Source organism: Helicoverpa zea, chromosome 7, assembly GCF_022581195.2.
Source record: "Helicoverpa zea isolate HzStark_Cry1AcR chromosome 7, ilHelZeax1.1, whole genome shotgun sequence".
NCBI classification, from domain to species: Eukaryota; Metazoa; Arthropoda; class Insecta; order Lepidoptera; family Noctuidae; genus Helicoverpa; species Helicoverpa zea.
The window spans coordinates 5,312,721-5,336,497 of NC_061458.1; the positions used below are offsets into that span (position 1 = coordinate 5,312,721).

Genomic DNA, 23,777 nt, shown 5'->3' on the forward strand with positions numbered 1-23,777 from the left:
TTACGTTCATACGAAAATCCCCTCGCTCGCAAAGTTCGAGAACTCGAGCGTGCATTTTGTTTTGATCGCGCTCTTTTCAAAGTCGACAATTTTTTTTATGCAATAACTTACGGATAGTACATATGATTGTTGATGTTGTTAGTTAGAGTTAGTAAAAAAACATTGTTTAATCAGACACCTTATAGGTCAGAGCTACGGCCCAGGGTGGGGCAAGTGCCCCAGCTTGCCCCAGTGTGGCTACGCCCATGGGGACGGCAATCCTACACGACGGGAGAGAGATCAGGCACAGGACCGACATTAACGTGCCCTCCGATGCACGGCTGAATCAATTACCAACTTCCAGACTACAGGCTGCTTTGTGAGTTCTAAAACCCACAAAGCGATTTCGGCACGCCCCGGGAATCGAACCCGAGACCTCATGCACAGCAGTCGCGCTTGCGACCACTAGACCAAGGAGACAGTACCAAACACTGGTATACCCCCCATATGGGCTCCAACATACATAGTTGGAAAAAGGCTCAGGAGATATTTTTAGATATCTAATTAGATAACGCTACATTAGAATCAACTTTTAAGGTTTAGGGAATGAAAGCAAAAAACGCAAATTAGAAGATCTTTTTATTAATAACATTCATCATGGATATTTAAAATAGAATTTCAAATTTCTATACTTACTAATATCTAAATAGGTACATCGAGTGAGATTTGGAACTGGCATCAACGCTAATAAATTTTAACAAGGTTTTGTAACAAACTTAAAGTTGGTGGGCACCTACATTAATTCAATAAATACTCGTAGATAGGACAAATATCTACTGGTACAGTTACCTATCTATAGATAGATTCTTTCTAATGCCCTTTCGTTAAAGGATCTCTATAGTTTGCCGCGAACAGGGCTATTCTAACAACATTTATCTAATTTTATTCAAGTCATTTGAATTATTTTTCCTTGACAAGCTTCTTGCATGAATTAGTTCAACATACATATTCAAATATGTTGTCAATTCTGTCTCAATACTTCTAAATTCAGGAATCAAATTCCAGAATGTGAAAGGATCACAGCTAGCTCCTATTTATATTTTGTTAAATGTAATATTTTTATATGATTTGATCACTGCTTTGTGATAAATTGGTGCGTGTGGAACGTCTATGAAAACTTTTCTTTTTGGTAAACTGAGGCTTCGTGTACCAAGAAGGTGGACTGACAACGGTGTCTTCTAAGCTCTTGATACTCATACTTCTCTGGGAGTCCTGGCGCTGCGCTACATTAGAAGATATAGTTTTTACTTTGCCATCATGTTTTTCGTCATTTTGATATGGTATATCTTTCATTTCAACTATTTCAACTTCAGTATCGCTCAAATCTTTACTTGGTCTATGCACTCTAGTCGTATCAGTATAACCAATAGTTTTAAGAGTTCCACTCATGCGTCTCGACTTGTCCCTGTATAACATTTTCTTAAATTCTTTACGGAATTTTGGATGTGTTATAATGTAAATAAATGGATTTATACATGCTGCTGTCTTGCAGAATAAGGCGGGTACCATTGAAGTAATTGGTGTTAACAGGTCCTTTTTCCCAAATATTCCCAAAAGAGCCACAACTGCATACGGCGTCCATGATATAAAAAATAGAGCTATGATTGCCATGACTAGAAAGGCTAACTTTATTTCTGCCTTGCGTTTAGTACGCTCCTTCACATGTCTTGATGATAGCCTTTGATCTTGGTTGCCATAAGACATACTGGTATTACAAGCTACTACTCGAAATATGCTAATGTAACAAAAAGTGATGGTGCAGAATGGTGCTAGCCACGCTGCACAGAAGAACACGAAGATGAAACATCGAGGTGAGACGTCTTCAGTGAGGTAATCAAAACTACAACTAGTCAAATAGCCTTCTGGAACATATCTGCCGTAACCGATGTCCAGGGCAGGGATGATGGCGAAGACACAGGCGTACAACCACGCCCCGATGGCTAACAGTCGAGCTCGTATCGCCGTCAGCGCTCGGAGCGGCTCCAGCGGCCGTACCACGGCCCAATAGCGGTCCAGGGCGATGGCTGATAGCGTGGCAATCGATGTGGTGCCAGTCAAACCTCCAACAAACCCGTAAATCAAACAGCCTGAAACAATTATTAAATCGATAAGAATTTATTAACATATTGCACACTATGATGCTGGCCCCGTGCAGGTATATCCTTATCTCCCCATTGCAACAAATTGTACAAAAATTGCAAACATAAATCATGGATTTCAACCCCCATTACCTCACTTCGGTTCGTTTGTTTGCGAGGCAAGGCGTGGCTGGAAATGATAATAAAGTTGAAAAATTGACACAGCCATTGAACCGGTTCGATTACTTGACTTCCGTAAAAGATTATGGATGGGCATCTGAATGGGTATGCAGCATTTGTGTACTGTTGCACTAAAATAACTAAATGAGTGTATAAACTCAACGCTACCTAATTATCATTATAAGTATACCTGATATATTTTTTAATATTAAATTACAAAGCCACCAGTATCTGATTGTTTTGTTTTATTCGGAAATGCAAAATGATTCGAATTAAGTAATAAACGTCTGGCACATTCTCGGCTTAGCATTTTTGGCTTACCACTCCACACCACATAATGAGCAAAAACCGTATGCGGAAATAAAATGCGACTATTTCTCAACTTAATCGGATAAAAGCGTAAGAGAGTCTATTTTTACAATTTTCCTTGGTTTAAGAATATGTAAGTAGGAGCAGGTAGATTAATTCAATAGAACTATTTAAAAAAAATAATTAGTTTATAACTGGATTTAATCTTCTGTACTTACTTCAACAAAAAAACTAAGGTCATGACTTCTTGAGTACCTATTTTAAAAGGTTGTTATAGTTGATTAATCTCTCAAGCTTAGTGAAGATAAAAATATGAAATATGCGTCGATAATTAAGTAAGTATAATGCATATATACTTATAGACGGCAAACAGTCTTACAGGTGCAAAACAGACATGCTAGTGTGTGTAAAAGTTAAGGAAAAACGTCGCATTTACCTGTTTTCCCCAATGCAGGGCCGAGATTAAACGAATTGAAAATGAAAATCGGTGTTTTAGCGAGCATCAGGAAATCGCTGAGGGCCAGGTTCGCCACGAGGATGTTGCCGGGAGTACGTAGACTACGGCATCTGAAACACATTAATCATATCCCTTTGATGTTTTGTCATCCAGTCCAGCACTAAGTAGGTAGGTACATGGAGAGTTAATTAAAATAGGAACGTGCTCTAATTTCGTAACACTGTGCGGAGATATAAAAAGGACCGCTACAAAAGGAGCATTTTGTGTCATAAAGATATTGCCTGTTGAGATCTAATGGCTAACCATATTATCTCGTGTGAAGACGTACTTATTAAATAAATAATATTAAAATAAATTATGTAGGTTGGTACTCAGATAAACTATTTTTGTTAAGAACTTGCGCATCTGTTAATTGAAATTAATTTGCTGATTTATCAAGTGGAACGATAAGTTTTCTGTAGCATTTTCTGACATAGGTATGCATTTATTATTTTCCCAGAGAATGCGAGTAATAACTGTTTCGATAAAGATCCGGTTTTATTTTGGACACGCTAATGGTGAGATTCCACCAATTTTGTAGGCCCACATTGCCTGTAATTTAGTAGAATCTAGCCTTAAGGAAGACTGTGTAGGCAATAACTCTGTATGTTGGTATGTTAACTCCGGTACTAAAGGCGTTTCATAATATGTAAATGTTTTCCAAATTCAATACTAAAAGCCTTTTGGGCACGATCCCCGCTGACAGCGATGCGGATGAATTTTTTGATACATACATAGTTTAAATTTTTCCTTTTTTCATTTTTGTAAATATATAGATTTAATCAATAATAGTAATATAATAATAAGATATGTATATAAAAATAAATTAAAAATTCTGTAATACTGAAATTCGTCAAGGCTCCTTTATAGACACAGCCAAAAATATTATAGGTAGTATTTGCACAACTGCCTGTTCTTAATAAATACCGAAAATTATCATAGTCGTTAGTTAATTTTAACACGTTCATGTTGTTTTGATATCATGAGGTTGATTAATTTGTTAATAATATTTATAGTAGCTTTGATCTTCAAAGCTAGAGGGGAGCCAACTACTGAAAATAATGTCACGGTTGAGAACGAGAATGTCACTAGTACTGAATCCTGCAATGAAAGTACAATAGAAGGTAAATGGTTTCGAAATATATTTTTTTATTTAATCTTCATCATAACGGCATGGTGCTGCGTGCATCATTAATCATAGATGATCATGAAAAATGAACACAAAAATTAAATGGTTTTCGTAAATCTTTGAAAATAAATTATACCCTCTGCTACCTAAGCACCTTTTGGAAAATGAAACAAATTAACACGAGTATATTCACAGAGATTTGATTTAATTAATTTGTACCTAAACAAAAATAAATTGTTCAGAGGAGTTGCAATTTTTTATGTTGGGTATATTATATATGTACATACATATCACGGATTGTTTTCCTTGTTTTTCAGAACCTGAAAGTCTAGTTAAAGAGAATCCAGAACCTTCCGATAACAAAACGACATTACCTGAATCCGAACCTCAAGAAGGTAACACTATAAGTAGGTTTTTTTCTACTATTTTATCGATTCGTACTTATTGCTACGGATTTTCTGTGTAGGGTCTGAGGATTTAGTGGATAAGGAAAAATCCCAAAACATAAATGCTTCCACTGAAGTTCCTGGGACTGAAAGAACATTAACTGAATCTGAACCACAAGAAGGTAGGTATCGTTGCAATACGAAGTCTTTTGAAAGTAGGTACATATGTATATACTTACTTGTAAAAAGTGAAATAGATTTATGTTTCATTCCCATTTGTATCACAGATTGGTCTCACGTATTTTATTTTCAGGTCCCGAGTATTTAGACGAAAAGGATCAATCTCTCAAAAACCAAAATTCTGCTGAAGTTGCTGAGACAGAAAATACTAGTAATTCCGAACCACAAGAAGGTACAGTTGTCTTTTTTTATAATTATGGATTTTATTTTGATATATATTTTATCCGTATTTTTTTTCAGGGCTTGATAATTTAGTAAACGAGAAAGAATCACTTAACAAAAATAGTTCTACTGAAACTCCGTCGACTGAAATTACATCAACTGAAGCCGCACCAGAGGAAGGTAAAGTAGTTTTATTACATATTTTTAGGTTGTTTTGATGTCAAACTATCATTATTTTAGTATGGTTTTATGATATGTAATCACGGAGAATTCTCTTTTCAGGGACTGAGAATTTAGATGATAAGGACCAATCCCTTAACAACAACAGTTTTATCGAAGTCCCTGAGACTGAAGGTAGTTTAGTAGTTTCCTATTATAACGAAGCTCGTGGACGTAATGCTATTGGTCCTTTTTCCAAGATCCAGCTCCATAAACTACCAATACCTACAAAATCACCGCGCAGGGCGCACCATCTGCGAAGGTCAATGATCAAAATTGTTGAGGGATTAGAAAAGGGGCTTAAAAAAATCCTGGATCCTGAATCTGATGAAGAATCAGTTGAGACATTACCTGAATCCGAACCTCAAGAAGGTAATGTTGTAACACTATAAGTAGGTTTTTAGCTACAATTTTATCGTACTCATTGCTACGGATTTTTTTCAGGATCTGAGAGTTTAGTTAATAAGAAAAAATCCCAAAACATAAAAACTTCCACTGAAGTTCCTGGGACTGAAAGAACATTAACTGAGTCTGAACCACAAGAAGGTAGGTAACGTTGCAATACTTTTTGACAATTTTTTTGCAAGTATTCATGTAAAAAGTGGATAGGTTTGGGTTTTATTCCCACTTGTATCACAGATTGATTTCACATATTTTATTTTCAGGTTCTGAGAAATTAGACGAAAAGGAACAATCCCTCGATAACAGTTCTACTAAAGTTGCTGAAACCGAAAATACAACTAATTCAGAACCACAAGAGGGTGAACTTGTCTTTTTTTTTAAATTAAGGGTTTTAATTCGATTCGTATTTTTGACGGACAGACTGTATCCGTATTTTCTTTTCAGGTTCTGAGGATTTAGTTGATGAGAAACAGTCACTTAACAACAATAGTTTTACTAAAACTCCATCGACCGAAAGTACGTTAACGGATTCTGAAGCACAAAAAGGTAAAGATGTTATTTTATATATTTTTAGGTCTTTTGATGCTAAACTATCATTTTTTGTGACATGTATCACTGATTGATCTTGATGATTCTCTTTCCAGGGACTGAGGATTTAGATGATAAGGACCAATCCCTTAACAACAACAGTTTTATCGAATTCCCTGAGACTGAAGGTAGTTTAGTAGTTTCTTATTATAACGAAGCTCGTGGAAGTAATGCTATTGGTCCTTTTTCCAAGATCCAGCTCCATAAACTACCAATACCTACAAAATCACCGCGCAGGGCGCACCATCTGCGAAGGACAATGATCAAAATTATTGAGGGATTAGAAAAGGGGCTTAAAAAAATCCTGGATCCCGAATCTGATGAAGAATCAGTTGAGACATTACCTGAATCCGAACTTCAAGAAGGTAATGTTGTAACACTATAAGTAGGTTTTTAACTACCATTTTATCGTACTTATTGCTACGGATTGTTTTCAGGATCTGAGGATTTAGTTGGTAAGGAAAAATCCCAAAACATAAATACTTTCACAGAAGTTCCTGGGACTGAAAGAACATTAACTGAATCTGAACCACAAGAAGGTAGGTAACGTTGCAATACGAAGTTTTTTGAAAGTAGGTATGTATATATTTGAAAACAGTGAAATAGATTTATATTTTATTGATCTCACGTATTTTATTTTCAGTTCCTGAGCATTTAGACGAAAAGGATCAATCTCTCAAAAACAAAAATTCTGCTGAAGTTGCCGAGACAGAAAATACTAGTAATTCCGAACCACAAGAAGGTACGGTTGTCTTTTTTTATAATTACGGATTTTATTATGATTTATATTTTATCCGTATTTTTTTTCAGGGCTTGATAATTTAGTAAACGAGAAAGAATCACTTAACAAAAATAGTTCTACTGAAACTCCGTCAACTGAAAGTACATCAACTGAAGCCGCACCAGAGGAAGGTAAAGTAGTTTTATTACATATTTTTAGGTTGTTTTGATGTCAAACTATCATTATTTTAGTATGGTTTTATGATATGTAATCACGGAGAATTCTCTTTTCAGGGACTGAGGATTTAGATGATAAGGACCAATCCCTTAACAACAACAGTTTTATCGAATTCCCTGAGACTGAAGGTACTGTAGTAGTTTCTTATTATAACGAAGCTCGTGGAAGTAATGCTATTGGTCCTTTTTCCAAGATCCAGCTCCATAAACTACCAATACCTACAAAATCACCGCGCAGGGCGCACCATCTGCGAAGGACAATGATCAAAATTGTTGAGGGATTAGAAAAGGGGCTTAAAAAAATCCTGGATCCCGAATCTGGTGAAGAATCAGTTGAGACATTACCTGAATCCGAACCTCAGGAAGGTAATGTTGTAACACTATAAGTAGGTTTTTAACTACCATTTTATCGTACTCATTGCTACGGATTTTTTTCAGGATCTGAGGATTTAGTTGATAAGGAAAAATCCCAAAACATAAATACTTTCACAGAAGTTCCTGGGACTGAAAGAACATTAACTGAATCTGAACTACAAGAAGGTAGGTTATCAAATTTTTTGAAAGTATTCTTGTCAAAAGTGGATAGGTTTGGGTTTTATTCCAACTTGTATCACAGATTGGTGTCACGTATTTTATTTTCAGGTACTGAGAATTTAGACGAAAAGGAACAATCCCTCGATAACAGTAATAGTACAGTTGCTGAAACCGAAAATACAACTAATTCCGAGCCACAACAAGGTAACGTTGTACTTTTGTAAAATTAAGGGTTTTCATTCGATTTGTATTCTTGACAGACATACTGTATACGTATTTTCTTTTCAGGGTCTGATAATTTAGCTGACGGGAAACAATCACTACCAACTCCCTCGACTGAAAGTACATTTACTGATTCCAAAGCACAAGAAGGTAAAGTTTTTCTTTATGTATCTTTAGGGTTTTTGATGTTATTAAACTAACATTATTTTAGCATATATTAAATCCGATATATATATATCACTGATTGTCCGGATTAATGTTAAAGATTCTCTTCTTTTTTCAGGGAATGGGGAACAATCCCTTAACAACAACAGTTTCATCGAAGTCCCTGAGACTGAAGGTACTTTGGTAGTTTCTTATTATAACGAAGGTCGTGGACGTAATGCTATTGGCCCTTTTTCCAAGATCCAACTCCATAAACTACCAATACCTACAAAATCACCGCGCAGGGCGCACCATCTTCGAAGGACAATGATCAAAATCCTTGATGGATTGGAAAAGGGACTTAAAAAAATCCTGGATCCCGAATCTGGTGAAGAATCAGTTGAGACATCTTAAGTGAGTTTTGAGTGGATTATATTCTTGTAAAAGTTTTACTCATCAAATATGAAATCACAAAATCAATAAATGTTTAAAACTTTTGGCACTTTGTCTTTAATAGACTCTATAACAAATATCTGATACGGTTACCATCTGCGCAAATTATAATTGAATTATAAAATTATTTTGACCTCGTCTTCGATTGTTGTCAAATTGTGAAGATAACATTCAAACACGTCTTATTTTCCGGTGTGCTCGGGTGAAAGACTGCGTTGTACTTTGTCACAAATATTGATTTATTCTCTTGAGATACGAACGACAATTAAGAACCTTTCGTTGTTATCTCACGGTCTACTTAGACGCAGCCTGTGTTGTGAAGTGGGTCTCAGGAGAGACTGAAGTCAAGTCCTAATGAGGGCTTTAAGTCTTATGTAGCTGTCGTGAATAGCTACAATGACCAAGAAAAGTTTTAAGCAAAGGAAAGAGATTGATCCCGAGGGTTTTTAACATTTAATGTTTTTTGTAACACAAATTAGGTTTTTTAAACATCTTTTAAGGAAACTGTTTTGTTGTTTTCCTTTATATTCGCGATAATTACTTTTACTAAGAATTTTATTGACTTTTAGAAAGATCTTATATATATATTAATATTTCAACTTTACCCAACAGTCCCTTATCTAAAAACTATTTTAGCGTCGAAACCAACTGCTAATTCAGGTTCAAAGTTAGGTAATATACTGTGCAAGGAGTGACCTGGGGTACATAGAAAAGCGGAGTGTTTGAATTATTGCCAAAACTCTTTTTGTAACATAAAAAGAGTCTGATTCACACATAGGTACACAATACCTACAGGAATACATAAGAAGTAGCTGCCTATGCATACATGGCAACTTCTTATGTCTGTCTTATATACCTAAAAAATAAAACGCCGGGCTCTTACTTTGCATAACAATAACACGTTATTCAAAATGGTTGCTTCTAATTCATAATTCATTAATTAAAAATAAGGGCCTTAACAACGAAGTACTTACAAAAACTTTTCCATTGAAGAAGTAAATAGGTAAGTATTTCAAAGGACTTCAGAAAGGTACATAAATAAATTCGTATCGAACATAGGTACGTGTTCTACATTTTTTATTTTCATAAAAACCTTGAATCGAAAGGTTGGCTTCTCATACATGCATGTACAAAATCCTTCAAACTTTATGAACTTTATGAACTTTAGCATATCGTCCGCACATTTTCCTGTACATGCGGTTCGCGCCAAAGAAAGATTTATAGTCCGTACAAGTCTAGATTCATGAAATTAATTAATTTGTGAACCGATATCACATACATTTAATTAAACATGGAATTTTCCTCTGTATAATATTATGACAGTTGGCAGTGAATTCACGTTAATACGCGTCGGTACTGCTATAAATATGGTAAGATATTGTCGGCCTCATGAACAAAATACATTCGTTTGTGTCTGCCTAATTGACGAAGGACGAAAGATGCAAATAGTTTAATCCCAATACGTAATAGTGACAGACTATAACAACACTTGATCGTGGTAAATTCACGTTATGTATGTCTACTTACGTATTTACATTAAAGTGCTAGTACTAGCTTAACTCAGTTCTACTGCTTTCTAGGCTGGAACAAAGTTACGTTCATTAAATGAGATCCCACTTGCTTCTATCTTGGTTTAATTTCTGTAGGTATTCATGTTTATTTAGTAGAGATTTCATGTTGAAGTTAGGTTTATGTTTAGCTAAAACGATAATACAATGTTACGTTTCACAAAATCATGCCGTGTAGGTTTGAGTAGGCGTAGATAAATAAGGACTTCACGAGTCTGGCTTACCTGGCGTACGAAATGAAAATTAAAAGCAACATCGAAATATGTTTACAATATAAATGTATGATAATAAGAATGTTTTAAACTTTCTGGTAGGATTTCATTTACTTTACATAGGATTCGTATTTATTGAATGTATTATTGTAACATGTAGTATTTTACGATAACTATGGCTAACAGGTACACGGTTCTTACTAATGGTATCATTAGATTTGTGATTTTCACAAAAATAACTTGATATTTATTTTAAATCTAACTTCTCTTTTAATAGAAATAAATCCATAATCAGGTTGAAGCATGGATGTATTTAAGCTCAGTCTGTCCCAAAAATAAAATAATCTACCCCGGCGTGGATAGGTAGGTAGTAAATCCAATGTCCGATTACAAAAATGTCAAAAAATAATTAAACTACGGTTACTTTGATGTGGACAGATGTTGTCAAGTCCCACAATTTCAGTATAAAGAATGTCGTAACAAAATTACTTCGGCATAAAGCTAGAGTACCAAGTGGCGGCCCTCGTTTTGCCGGAGACAGCTTAATTTCGGAGCCCTTGGGGGGTAGCTATGTATACGTAATAAGCCCCGCCTAAAAAAAAAAAAACAACAGGAAAAACATGTGTGAATGTGTTTCATACTTGTTAAGTTGAGCAGATTATTTCAGAGGCTTTCCAAGCAAATGGGCGAAAATAAATCTTATAAAATACATGTCATCATCATCATCGTCGTATGCAATCGCCTGCATACTTGTGGAGTTATGGAAGATAAAGAATTTGCGAGCTTTGCTATAAAAAGTTATATTCATGTTTGTGTGACAAGAAGCGAAAACACAGCGATTCAAAGGTTCAAATTCTACAAATCGACAAACAGATAAAGGATGTAGAATTTGTAGGGTGTTCAAATAATCACGACAGGAATTCAGGAGCCAACACTTATTTGATATTCAAATGACCTTTCGCTTTATTAGCTAGCTGGGTTTCTCGCTTTATCACCGCAATGCACGAAATGAGAGCTCGACGACTCCGCCAGATTAGGAGATCAAAAAAATGGTAAACGATGGGCAGGCGCTTTGGGATTATCTTTCACTATTCATACAAAGTCCGTGACGGTTTGAACGGCGGGAGACTTATAACACTAAAGAAAGTATCTGACCGAAATAAATTAATTTCTTAAATTGACTTTCGTTGTGTCCTTTTTTGAATTCTAAAGCTGAGTAGAAAACCCATTTTCAAAGCAATTTTCACTTTTTTTCTTCCATTTTGTGTGTTTGTGACAGAATCGAATCGAGTTTCTTTCTTTGTAAACAATAATTATACGGATGCAATAAAGCCTGGTCCAATCCAAGTTTGAGAGAACAATATGTATACGGACCATAACAGACAAAACATTTTTTAATCAGAGTTCAGGAGGATACTGCCGGCCATCTTTTCATTTACCTGTTAAGACTAATCAACGAAGGGGAGCTATTCTTAGCCCGAGTCTTAAATACCTTGCCATTATGTAGTTAAACCAAAGTTTGTAGATAATTACTGTAACTCTGACAGCGATAGCCAGAAAAAATGTCTATGATTTTAAAGGACTTCTAAGTAAATCTTTTTAATTGTTATGGTATAGTTTCTGAAGCCAGTATAGGCAAAAAATCTGAGAGGAGGCTCAAATAGCCTCCTCTCAGATTTTTGAACTATTAATAAATTAAATATTTTTTTAATCGTTCAATTTGATTCGCTGAATTTAGTTGTAACTTTATAGTTAATGACTTTCATGGAAGTCAATTAAATAGGAATACCTCGGATCATAATAAATCCACGTAAGATTTTTAGTTGCCTCCAGCCTTTGCTTCTTAGAATCATTAATAAGCACAGCTTTGAACTTTCTTAACTTTATTATTACTGAAATAATGGATTTTAATTAATCGTTAGTTAGAAACGTAAAGATTTAAGAATTTACTAACTGTTACTATCTATCTACCTCTTTTAGAACTTTGAATATAATCTGCGTCACAAAAGGTACTGCTCGAGATGCTCGTGTATTTACTTTTTGTGTTTTTGTACTCTCGATCAATCGGTAAAGCAAAGCTCAGTTCGGTCTGTACACGGATGGGTGACCATTTACGACTCATATCGAGTTCCTCCGTATTTTTGAAGTTACGTTGTTTGTACTGTATGTTGTTTTGTACTCCTTTGCCACTTTTACGTCTTTGGCCGTCGTTACAAACGGTACGGTAGTCAGAAGTTAGAAAGTGTGACGAGTCTTAAAATTTTTACATACCAACTTCTAGTAGGGACCTACTAACTTAGTCTTTGTTGAGTCCTTGGTTCTCAAATTAACATGGATCCTTGTTCATCTAAATTGTATCTAACGATTCCAATGTACTTGGAGAGTTTAGCAAATATGGTTTTCTGTCGAGAGCAGAGCTTCGGTAACGTGTGTTTACGATTTAATATCAATAAGTGTCAAAGGAATTTCGGGCCTATTTCGGCTTAAGACCAAGATTAAATATTGACTTGGTGAAATTAAAATTGATAAATTATCTTAGCTCTCTCCGATAAAAAGGGTCGCATTTGGTAAAGGTTATAAATAGCTTTTCCTTTTAATCTTAGGGGTTTTAAATGCTGTCAATGCTTTGATCGATGTTTTGCCCACTAGACCCTTTACATTAGGTGTAGGTACATCACATACATACATGTGTAACTATTCCTTTCTAACTTAATGTGATAAATAAAAATTAACATTTAAAAGTAATGCAACTGTTATAAAAACCAAACTGAAATATAATTAAGACGTCGGTATGTTTAATTAAATTAAATACATATATATACCTTATACTATAAAATTTCTTTATACTTTACTGAATATAAAGTCTCCCTGAAAAAAAAAAACACCTAAAATTCACAACCCTGAGTGTAATATAAAATTTAATTAATTAGTAAAATATTTCATAATAAAGTTTCTCGCAGACTTGATACAAAACAAAGGAATTCAGGATGGCAACCGTACAAAGTATCCTCACCCTTTTGATAATGAATTCATTACAGTTGAAGGAACAATAAAGAGATTTTTTTAACCAACTTCAAAAAAGAAGGCTCTCAGTTTTCCCCTTATATATGTTATTGTCTCACGTTTGACTACCGATTTTGTTGCGGTTTTCAGCATCCTAGGTATTTATCGAGATGAGTTACGAGAATGTTTAAGTTAGGTATCTTATTGATGACGGTTTAAAAAAAAGTTTTTAGTCATTAGGTATTTCTAGTTAAATCAGCAGCAAGGCGGAATGAAATCACTTGTATAGTTATTATGTCACGTCGGCTAGCCAAGCGAGGTGATCAATCAGTCAACTAAGTTACGTACACGACGTTATCGGCGACCACACAACACTGAACTTATGTCTCGTCCTGTGTTGTGTGCCTATAGTTTTAATTACGGTACACTCTCCTTAAAGTGGTGAAGAACCTGTTGATTAATTAACGCCAAATATTTAACTTAGCATCTGTTTTAGGGTAAGTTGCTCTAGTCGGCTCGATTTCATTGTATACTAAGTTGACAAGTATTTTTAACCCCCGACGCAAAAACGACGGGGTGTTATAAGTTTGACGTGTCTGTGTGTGTGTGTGTGTGTGTATGTGGCATCGTAGCTCCCAAACGGATGATCCGATTGTAATGCGGTTTTTTTTGTTTAAAAGGAGTGTCATTCGGGAGTGTTCTTAGCTATGTTTGGTGGAAATCGGTTCAGGTCTTCAAGGTCATCAGCTCGTTTGTTAGGTGTGAGAAGAATGATACACGCTCAGTTTACTTGCAAGCATGTGTGGGATCTGAAATTTGAAACACTCATGTCTTCTGGAACCACCGAGCTGGTCTGCTGTTAGGGCACGAAGGTAGGAGACGTAACCCTGAACTGCCTTTTAGTAAACCCATCGAGTTTGGGCTCGTTGAATTTGTCTTGACTAGTTCTCTTCAATTGACGAGAACCTGATACTGGAAATGGGATGTGGCGGATGAAACCCTGGAATGCCGGAATGAAACGGATAAACCGATTTATATCTTCGCTGAAAATCTAGAATGACCAAAGGTTTATGTTTCCTCAATCTGTGCAATTCTCCCAGAGCCAGTATGTTATGAGGATTGTTAAACAGCATCCTTTGTCCGAGATCGCATAGAGCGACCCCATCTTAAAATAAAAGAAATTAACTGAAAGAAGAAAAAAATTAAGGAGCTCCTTCAAAAAGCATGAAATAAAATTAAATTGTAAATTTAAAAAAACCCCCGACCCAAAAAAAGTACGCAATTAGTATGACAAAAGGTTAAAAACGCTAAACCCTATAAAAAGCAAAAAATAACTTTTAACACTACGTAAGTACCAACTAAAGCATGTCAGACTAAACTAAATTTTGACGTGTCGGGGGACCGCTTTTTACCTTCAAAAACACTTACATAAATCAAATGATACCTACCTAATTACAACATTCGTATAAAACAAAATTATATACACAGTTATAAGTAGTATATACTTAATTACTTCTAACGTTAGGCTAATAAATTAGAGCGGTCCCCCGACACGACAAAATTTAGTTTAGTCTGACATGCTTTAGTTGGTACTTACGTAGTGTTAAAAGTTATTTTTTGCTTTTTATAGGGTTTAGCGTTTTTAACCTTTTGTCATACTAATTGCGTACTTTTTTTGGGTCGGGGGTTTTGGTAAAATGATTTATGAAACTGTCTTTAATGTAAAATAATAATTTTGTAAAAATGTAGAAGCTTTCAAAAAGAAGGCTTAAGACATTTTTGCTTTCCGTTTCACAAATTGCAAAAATAATTTCACTATTCAAAGAAGCAACAATTAAGTAAGTAGAGGGATGAAAGAACGAGTCGGACCAAGGAAAAAGTAAAAAATACTAAAAGGACAAAGATTGAAACATTAAGAAAAGAGATGGACGGACAAAGAGTGGAAACTGAAAAGGCTACCTAAAGAATATTCACAACGCTGCTTTCAGTAAAACAGAGTAAAAAACGTTGATACCGTAGAACAGATTGCAATAATTGCAATTTACGTTGTATTTTTTCTTCAAGGCTTAGTTACTTTAAGCCATTTCTACGGAAACGCTTTATAGCGATAGTCGTTCTTCGCGATATCTTAACAGTGGATTAACAGTTTCATCCCTGATTCAACTAAGTCTATTCCGTGGTTCCACCCTCGTCCCGATTGTATTAGTTCCCGCACCCGCAGAAAAAGTAGCCTAAGCACTTTCTAGCTCTAGAGTAGACTATCGGTGTACCAAATTCGTTTAAATCGGTTTGATGTGGGAGTCGGACAGACACTTCTTTCACATTTGTTAACATTAAGGATTACATGAAATTCGGTTGGTTGGATACAATTAAAGGTGGGTTGCCTAGCTACACACCCAAATATATGTAGATGTCAATCCATTGTCTACGCCTTTTATCTAAGTTAACCGTTTCCTTCAATTGTTCACGGGCCCGTTTTGTGTAATAAAGGACTTCATCTACTTTAAAAAGAATGAAGGCACACATACCTAGATCAACCTTTTGAGTTATTCGAAAACGGAAACAAAGGGAAAATGGTTTGAAGATAATGTTTTTGATAATGAAATGTGGGGTTTCAATTACTTAAATATCCTTTTAGATAATTTATGAAACCATTTTGAGCGCAATAAGTCCCGTTATTGAAAATTACTTTTGACTATCTGAGTTTATCCGAAGTACATTTTTAAAAGTTCCAAGAGAGAGGTGTTTTTTTCAGCTTTTCTTCTGAATGAAGAAAATATATCCTTCGAAACACTCAAAAGGAAAGACAAATTAACTCTCTGCTAAAGTTAAAGTGGACTAATACCTCGCTTTAGGAAAAAAAAAGACCCAAACACCTTAGTAAACTCATCCTCCGAGCCTTTTCCCAAACTATGTTGGGGTCGGCTTCCAGTCTAACCGGATTCAGCTGAGTACCAGTGCTTTACAAGAAGCGACTGCCTATCTGACCTCCTCAACCCAGTTACCCGGGCAACCCGATACCCCTTGGTTAGACTGGTGTCAGACTTACTGGCTTCTGACTACCCGTAACGACTGCCAAGGATGTTCAATGACAGCCGGGACCTACAGTTTAACGTGCCATCCGAAACACAGTCATTGGTGTCTAAGATATACTTAGAAAGTACATACAAACTTAGAAAAGTTGCATTGGTACTTGCCTGACCTGGAATCGAACCCGCGCCCTCATACTCGAGAGGTTGGTTCTTTGCCCACTAGATACCTATTTACAGAACAATGAAGGAGCGCTTCTTTGTCTCGATAAATGTAACAAACAATACTCATCATATCTATTACGTCTAAATGATCACACAGGTAATTGAGAAGTAAAGTCTCGCAGACTACAATTCCGAAACATTTTTGGATTACTTACGTCTTAACTTAATAAATAAATCTTGTAAGAAATTCTGAGTAAACACAGCCCAAAGGATGACATCGTTATTTTAATTAATATTTAATCTTGTCTACATTTTATTGATTTTATGGGCTACTTTGGGTTAAGAGAATTTATAATTTTTTCTTAGAAGCTCAATTAAGTTGCTTCGATGGAAATGGCTGCGGGTCCCAGTACCTACAGGCCGTTGAAAGCTTTTGCCGATAAAAATATATTTTGTAAGTAAAAAGGAATTACGATCAAAATGTTATGCCTATAGATTTTTCTTCGTGATGCATCTGTAACTTGGCTAGCTCTGACACATTAATTAAAGACTCCCGCATTGATATATTGCAACCACATGCGTGACTGTTACTTCAAAAAGGTGTTCTAGTTTGTTGCAGCTTAAGTTGTATTTAGTTTGAAGACGTTTGTTATTTGAATTTGTAATTGTTATTCTGTTTGACCCTAAAAAAGTCGTTAGGCTTGATTGGATGAGAAAGGATAGGACCGGGTGTTGTGACGTAGGCGGAGGCTTATGTCTATCAGTGGCCGGTGATAGGCAAAATTGATTGATTGCTTCCCTACGGAATAAAAGCCGATTACAGATTCATAAAGAAATATGTTTACCTACCTATGTAACAAAACAAAGGTAGGTAAAAACTATTTTCGTTTCATAATGAATAAACGATAAAAGTTTTCAAAGAGTGAACTGCTTTCAAATGTATTTTCTACGATACATAAAAAGTATAATTTTATAGATAATTTTTATTAGTGAAAATATTTTTGTATCTTACCAACTTTAAACGTTTATGAGTACATAACTCTGTTATTGCGATAAATACTATCAGATTTGACTTCTTCATTAAAACGTAGATAAAGTGCTAAAGATTGCCGAAGTAACTTTCGCATGTAGTAAACACTTATGTGAATGCGATAAGCCAATTGTGTAAACGACTACTTGTTCGCTGAACTCATAAAATCAATGCTTATTTGCCAAGTTTAGCTCTTAACGGTAAGAATTGGGTCGGGCATTATAAAGGGTCCAATCAAATGACGAATATTATTCGCAGCGGTGAATTATGTACAGGATTATCGGTAAGGTTGGCAATACTGAGTTAGCTTATTACCTGTAATATTATAATATAGTAGCAAGAGCTTTGAGCACCCACAATAATAACAGAAAGTTCGGACAAACTAATGCGCTTCCTAGACACATTGTCAACTTTTGCATTTATTGTCCTGGCAGTGTGCCAGGGTTTGCTGACCTTAACGGAACTGATTGATTCTTATGAGTGTGTTTACTAGCAGTAGTTATCTAGTTTATTTCCAGCGTAGAAACAGGAAATGACCTTCGACCATCACGTAAGAATATATCACCTGCCATTCATTGAAGTAATTCCCAAGCAGATTCATTTGATGACACTAGGAAAAGTCACTTGGCATGGGAACGTTGGCTCATAAAATATAAATCTGTCAATGTGTCATCAACAGCTTATGCATATAATTATGTGTTGTCGTTCGTGTAAAGATCTCGTGAACGCTTCGAATTAGACCACATTTAAAATAGATGCATCAAATAAAACATTTGCAGCATTTATGTCTTTGTAAAAGTTTCCATGGAATATTTCTACTGACCTCATGTACATGAGCAGAACGAGCACGTTGCCGAAAGCTCCGATTCCCGCCAGCAGGACGTAAGTGCTGCCAAAAGTGTACTGGATCCACGAGTCTGGAGGAGGGAACTGCAGCCAGTGGCTGTTGATTCGCAGCAGGTAGTCATCCGTAAACAAGCCTAATGAGCGCCACCTGTCCACCGGCCACCGCTCAATGAACTTCGCGACTAAAGCTAACTTATTTTCCGAAACACTGAGTGTTGTCGTCTCTACAATATCTACACTATTCTGATAAGAGGCGAAGTCGTTGACAACACCATCTGTCACTTTCAGTTTACTGCTCTCATCATTCAGTTGAATTTCGAAGTGGTCAGAGCTCCTTCTTCGCCTTTTCCACTGCTTTAAGTCATCCAAACAACGCCACAAAAAATCGTTATGACACTTAAACGGTTTCAATGCCACTATTTTTGTAATTTTACAGTATATGCACTTAGTTTTAACGCCTTGCATCTGAACTGTATAAGTTTTGTCCATCACACGTGTCGTCGTTTCAGAATTTAAACAGTAAACTATGTTAGAAGCCGCGACGAGAGCAAAGATTAATAAATTCAACATACTATTCACGTTGTATGTCGGAGAAGTCGTCGTGTGTCTATAAATTAATAGGACACAACCGTTCCCGATGGTTTCCGAGACAAAATGTTGCCGGTGCGTCACGGAGAAGCGAAATGTGTCCCGGTAAGGATGCGGTACTATTTTCTGTTCCCGACTAATCTCTTAACTTTCTCGGAGAGATGTTATTGTGAGGACAGAATATTGCAAGAATAGAAAACGTCCCTGGAGGGATATATTTAGACGTACGGAATACTGGAATAAAACATGCCACTACGATCGAAACGAAATATTAACTTCATTTATCACTTCATGTAAAACGTTTGTACGTTAAACGGCCAGGTAGAATCGTGTTCTTCAAGTGCTTATACCGTGCTTGAATATTTAAATACATGGATAATCTGGACTTACATCTTTGTAAGTAATTTCACCTACTGTATGTATAATATAAGGGTTTGGAGTTGTAAAGCTTTTTATGTTACAAAGGACCCGAATCTCATCTTCTATACCTACGAGGTTTTTAGGTCAATAAGTAGATGTTCAGGAAAAAAAGTTACAAAAAATGTTAACGTATATTTCATGGACAAAATTTTTTGTACCTTTTTAGATTGAATAATTAGTACCTTTCTATTCTAAAGTATTGTTTTTTATTATATAAAAATGAAGACAAAAGTGTCTAGAAATTATCAGGGAGTTTCATTGGGGCAACCCAGTTTTTATTGTGGTAGTAATTTCTGATATCAAGAGAGTTTACTATTTTACAATTTAAAAGCCGTAAAAAGATTACAACTTGAAGCATATTTTGATAACACACAGCCGTGGTTTTCATGAATAAAATGTTTATCTAACATCATGCTGTTACACAAAATAAATGCAGTTCATAAAACTCTACTCCCTTTATTCATGCAAATGGGCGTGTAAAGCCAGCTGATATCATCACAATGGTCTTACCTGAGATACATGAGCAAAACGATGACGTTCCCCCCGCAGCCTATTATAGTAAACAAAAAGTAAGAGCTGCCTAAAATCTTCTGCACCGATTCACTAGGAGGTGGAAATTGTAGCCAGTGTTCGTTGATCAAATCCAAATAGTTGTCAGAGAAAAACCCATACTCTCTCCATAGGGATACGGGCCAATTTTGCTTGAAATCCGCAAGTAATAAAGCGTGCTTGTTCACAGTCGAAGTGTTGGCTGAATCGCTAAGGTTTCTCGATTCGGGCGAGTCCGCTATTCTGTATGCCGTTTCGACGCTCGATTTGTTTGTGGACCGCTTTTTTCTATCTAATTGCATTTGTTGAACTTTTGTTATGCTTCCATAATTCCATAACTCGCGAACTTTTTTTACGTTACTTTCGTCGGCTTCGTTTTCCACTTGAATTAGATTTGGATATGGGTTCGTTAGTTCACAGTAGCATATAATTACAACTGAAATAAGTGCCACTAAGGTATTTAATTTCATTTTTGGTTAGTTTAATATTGTTTGCGACGTGTCGTCCGTATGGAATCTTGCGGTGTTTTACTTGGAGCAGTCAGGTCTATTTGTGTCGTCGTCGGTGGCCCGAAGACACTGGATGCTTAGCCGCCATTCTCCCGGGACCGATGTGAATTTATGCTGAAGTGGATTAAAGTGGCGTGCTTTTAGTAAAATCTGTATTGAATTGCCGGTTAATATGGACGTTATTAGGTTGATCGAGGACTCGCTGTAGTCGCTATGGTATATACTATCAGCTAGATGTATTATTACGTCACATAATTATATGGTACAGAAATATGTTTGCTCTGACATATTAATCGAGGAATATGTTGAGACAAGTTCTATTTTATTTAGTAACCATCCTAGACTCAGACAATACAAACAACAATAATATGATTTGATAAAGTGAGATAAATTGCTTTATACATCAGGCTTACCTAATACAATGACAGCATACATAACTTCCGTGGACTGAACAAATGATTGATTCTACTTGGTTTTTGGTGATATTCAATTCTCTTATTGTTTATGCTCGTGCTTTTTAGGATTCCGTACCCAAAGGTTAAAACGGGACCCTATTGTTTTCGCTCCTCTGTCCGTCCGTCCGTCTGTCACCTGGCTGTATCTCATGAACCGTGATAGTTATAGAGTTGAAATTTTCACAGATAATGTATTTCTGTTGCCGCTATAATAACAAATACTGAAAAATATAATACAGTAAATATTTGGGGGGCTTTCCGGCTACAACAAACGTTATTTTTGCTCTGGTACGGAACCCTTCGTGAACGAGTCCGACTCGCACTTGGCCGGTTTTTTCTATAAGTAGCTGAAGAGGTAGCTGTCATATTATATGACGCTACTGTAGTTATGTAGGTACGTATAGAATCAATAAATCCCCAATCCTACGTGATAGGTCATCGTATCTATACACAAGAATTAAAGCTTCTTTTACTTATTTATTTTAGTCCATATATAGTAGCAGTATTAACGCTGCGTCATTCACAAAGTGGATATCTGTCTTGGCAAAGAAATATGAAGTAGTCAGCAATTATTTGACGTATCGCCCGCCAAGCTTACCTTGGAACAAGTCTGCAAACATTTAGAGGTAATCACCATTCACATCTACCCTGACCCGAGACTTTGATGTTTACACTTACCTTTACGCTAACTTTGACCGAAATTATTTGATGATTTTTACTACGATCTGTGTTTACCCAACAGCTGTGTTTACCCCAGAGTTGAAACTGAATGCTGCCAGTTATTTTTAAATGTATCCCCTTTTACATATGGAGATTGAGATTTTCCTGTTTACTGACTTATTGGAGGTAAACAACTCGAATGTAAACAAAACTATATGTTTGTACGAATCGGAAGACATAACGTAGCAGAGGGAGAGAATAAAATGCGATCCGCACGTGTAGAAGGAACAAGGATAATTATTGTTTCCTTAATCAATCGCAATTGTTAATTATATATTTAATACAATTATCAACTGATTCCATCCAGGAAAATCTACGTTTTTTTTTGTTCGTAATCAAACTAATTAACATCTCCAATCTCAGATTCCAGAAACTCAAAACTAGTTAAATATAGGTATTTAAATATGAAGTATTAAAACATCTAATGATCGAAGTTACTGGAACTTGGGTAAATCAGAGAGAAACTTGGGAGCTTTCGATTCGGCTTGGATTTCAAAGCTCAATAATTTCAGAGAATTTCTTGATATAATTACTACGGGTGATATTGATATCTTGATGGAAGTATTGAAGTTGTTTGTCATGTTACACTAATTATTTTGATATTTTGTCTGTAATATTGTAAGAAGTTGAAACCGTGTTGACTAAGGTCACGTTATCTCTGCCTCATCCTTCTCAACAACAGTCCCTAATTTTAGATAATTACAACAACTTAAATGTCTTATTCACAACAGTACTAAATTATGTTCTTTAATTGGTAACCACTTGATCCTATTATGCCAATATTCCCAATTTGTAGAAGCTTATTGAGCGCATCGCTAATCTTGTGATTAATTATTTCATTGTGCAGACTCGCACCGAAATATCGGGTTGGGGAGAGTAACGAGTACATAATATAGCGTCATTATTACATAATATGCATGACCTTGTTAATAATAATAATGAGATTACGGACTATCGTTACGGCTCATGGTTTAATAGCCAAGGGCCCCGACCAACATCGTGAGGCTCTCGTTTGGCGGTTGGTCAAGAGACCGATTCAGAAGGCAGTCCTTCTTGATACGGTGCGTATTTTGAAGAGGTTTCTGTCTCTGGGTTTCTAAGTACCAGTGCTCTGGACCGATATCTGTGGACACCTATTTTATAATGTTTTTTTGTATTATATAAAAAAATATAATATGCATATAAGTTTTAGCATAAATAAATTGAATTATAATGAGAGGTTGAGAATAGCCACCAACTTACGTGATATGTCTTAAGTATATAGGTCAAAGATAGTACGTGTGTTTGTGTATGAATGTGTGTTGCATTATAGCGTTAGTACGTGTGAATAATGCCGCTTTAAATAAAGCTACTCAATATCTTTATACCAAACAAAATGACGTCACAGTTATGATGAAACCTATACCATTAAATAATTCGATAGCGACAGCACTGCCACTAAAACGCGATGCACATTGCACTTGGCATTGAATGGCGGTATTATCCGCAGTCGGTTGATAATTTTAGTCTATACCTTGCCAGCAATAGCTGCCGTAGTTAATTTTAATTTGTTTGTTTTGGTAATACCTTAAAACCAGGCTCGATTTATTTGATCTGACTGCTGAAATATAAGCTGGTTAAAGTACACACTACTGGAGCGGGGAAAAAAAGTTGTAACATTGATAAGTGTTTGTATGTCGCTAATTATAAAACAATAGAAAATTGATTGTGTCTTGCGTATATTTGCGCTCCGACCTACAACGGGTTAAGTAACAAAACATTATTGAAAACCACATTATTGGTAGCAAGTTTAGTAACATCTTTTAAAAACTGCTGATAAATATGAAGTCGAGTCTACCCCTACCTACCATTTAAAACAAATAGAAAAGGATTTGTCAGCCTCGAATTCTACAGTCACAAAATTGGGTCTGGAACACGTAAGAAAGTAATCTAATATTACCATTTTTGAAAGTCAAATGTGGAAATGGCTTCATTTTAATTCCTGACAGAAATTTGGTGTGCGAGTTTAAATAACTTTAAGCTTTTGTTCATAGTTCTACCACGCTGTCCACGAGGTTAGGTACGTTTATGGTAACTGCCTGCACCTGCACCCAACGTACTATACCTATTCATATTTGACACCTGTTTTGCCTTTCCGAATGTTTT

At 35.8% G+C, this 23,777-nt stretch overlaps 2 protein-coding genes across 4 annotated transcripts; one reads left to right on the forward strand and one right to left on the reverse strand.

Annotated features, from left to right (window-relative positions):
• Positions 1-605: 605 nt before the first annotated feature.
• On the reverse strand, positions 606-19,006 carry LOC124631958 (opsin, ultraviolet-sensitive-like). The gene is made up of 3 exons (XM_047166604.1): positions 18,369-19,006; positions 3,043-3,173; positions 606-2,126 (listed from the first exon to the last, which is right to left on the reverse strand). Exons 1-3 carry the CDS (start codon positions 18,959-18,961, stop codon positions 1,099-1,101), a joined length of 1,752 nt encoding a protein of 583 aa, XP_047022560.1. The 5' UTR covers positions 18,962-19,006; the 3' UTR covers positions 606-1,098.
• On the forward strand, positions 4,030-8,584 carry LOC124631957 (nuclear autoantigenic sperm protein-like). Of its 3 annotated transcripts, none has more exons than XM_047166601.1 (18): positions 4,030-4,226; positions 4,549-4,626; positions 4,698-4,799; positions 4,931-5,029; positions 5,098-5,199; positions 5,302-5,610; positions 5,683-5,784; positions 5,904-5,999; positions 6,085-6,186; positions 6,285-6,593; positions 6,666-6,767; positions 6,872-6,970; positions 7,039-7,140; positions 7,243-7,551; positions 7,624-7,725; positions 7,828-7,923; positions 8,008-8,091; positions 8,225-8,584. In XM_047166601.1, exons 1-18 carry the CDS (start codon positions 4,085-4,087, stop codon positions 8,497-8,499), a joined length of 2,610 nt encoding a protein of 869 aa, XP_047022557.1. In that variant the 5' UTR covers positions 4,030-4,084; the 3' UTR covers positions 8,500-8,584. The 3 variants fall into 3 exon arrangements, with proteins under 3 accessions (XP_047022557.1, XP_047022559.1, XP_047022558.1); XM_047166603.1 differs by having other exon boundaries at positions 7,243-7,314; XM_047166602.1 differs by lacking the exon at positions 4,698-4,799 and having other exon boundaries at positions 4,549-4,638.
• Positions 19,007-23,777: the final 4,771 nt, after the last annotated feature.

What these genes read in the sequence shown, in the direction of transcription:
- LOC124631957 (XM_047166601.1), top strand. Translation starts at nt 4,085, where the DNA reads ATGAGGTTGATTAATTTGTTAATAATATTTATAGTAGCTTTGATCTTC. An exon ending in TAATTCAGAACCACAAGAGG is followed by an intron (nt 6,000 to 6,084) that starts GTGAACTTGTCT and finishes TTTTCTTTTCAG; the next exon opens with GTTCTGAGGATTTAGTTGAT. An exon ending in TGAAGCCGCACCAGAGGAAG is followed by an intron (nt 7,141 to 7,242) that starts GTAAAGTAGTTT and finishes TTCTCTTTTCAG; the next exon opens with GGACTGAGGATTTAGATGAT.
- LOC124631958 (XM_047166604.1), bottom strand. Translation starts at nt 18,961, where the DNA reads ATGTTGAATTTATTAATCTTTGCTCTCGTCGCGGCTTCTAACATAGTT. An exon ending in GTTCTGCTCATGTACATGAG is followed by an intron (nt 3,174 to 18,368) that starts GTCAGTAGAAAT and finishes AATGTGTTTCAG; the next exon opens with ATGCCGTAGTCTACGTACTC. An exon ending in CCCTGCATTGGGGAAAACAG is followed by an intron (nt 2,127 to 3,042) that starts GTAAATGCGACG and finishes TAATTGTTTCAG; the next exon opens with GCTGTTTGATTTACGGGTTT.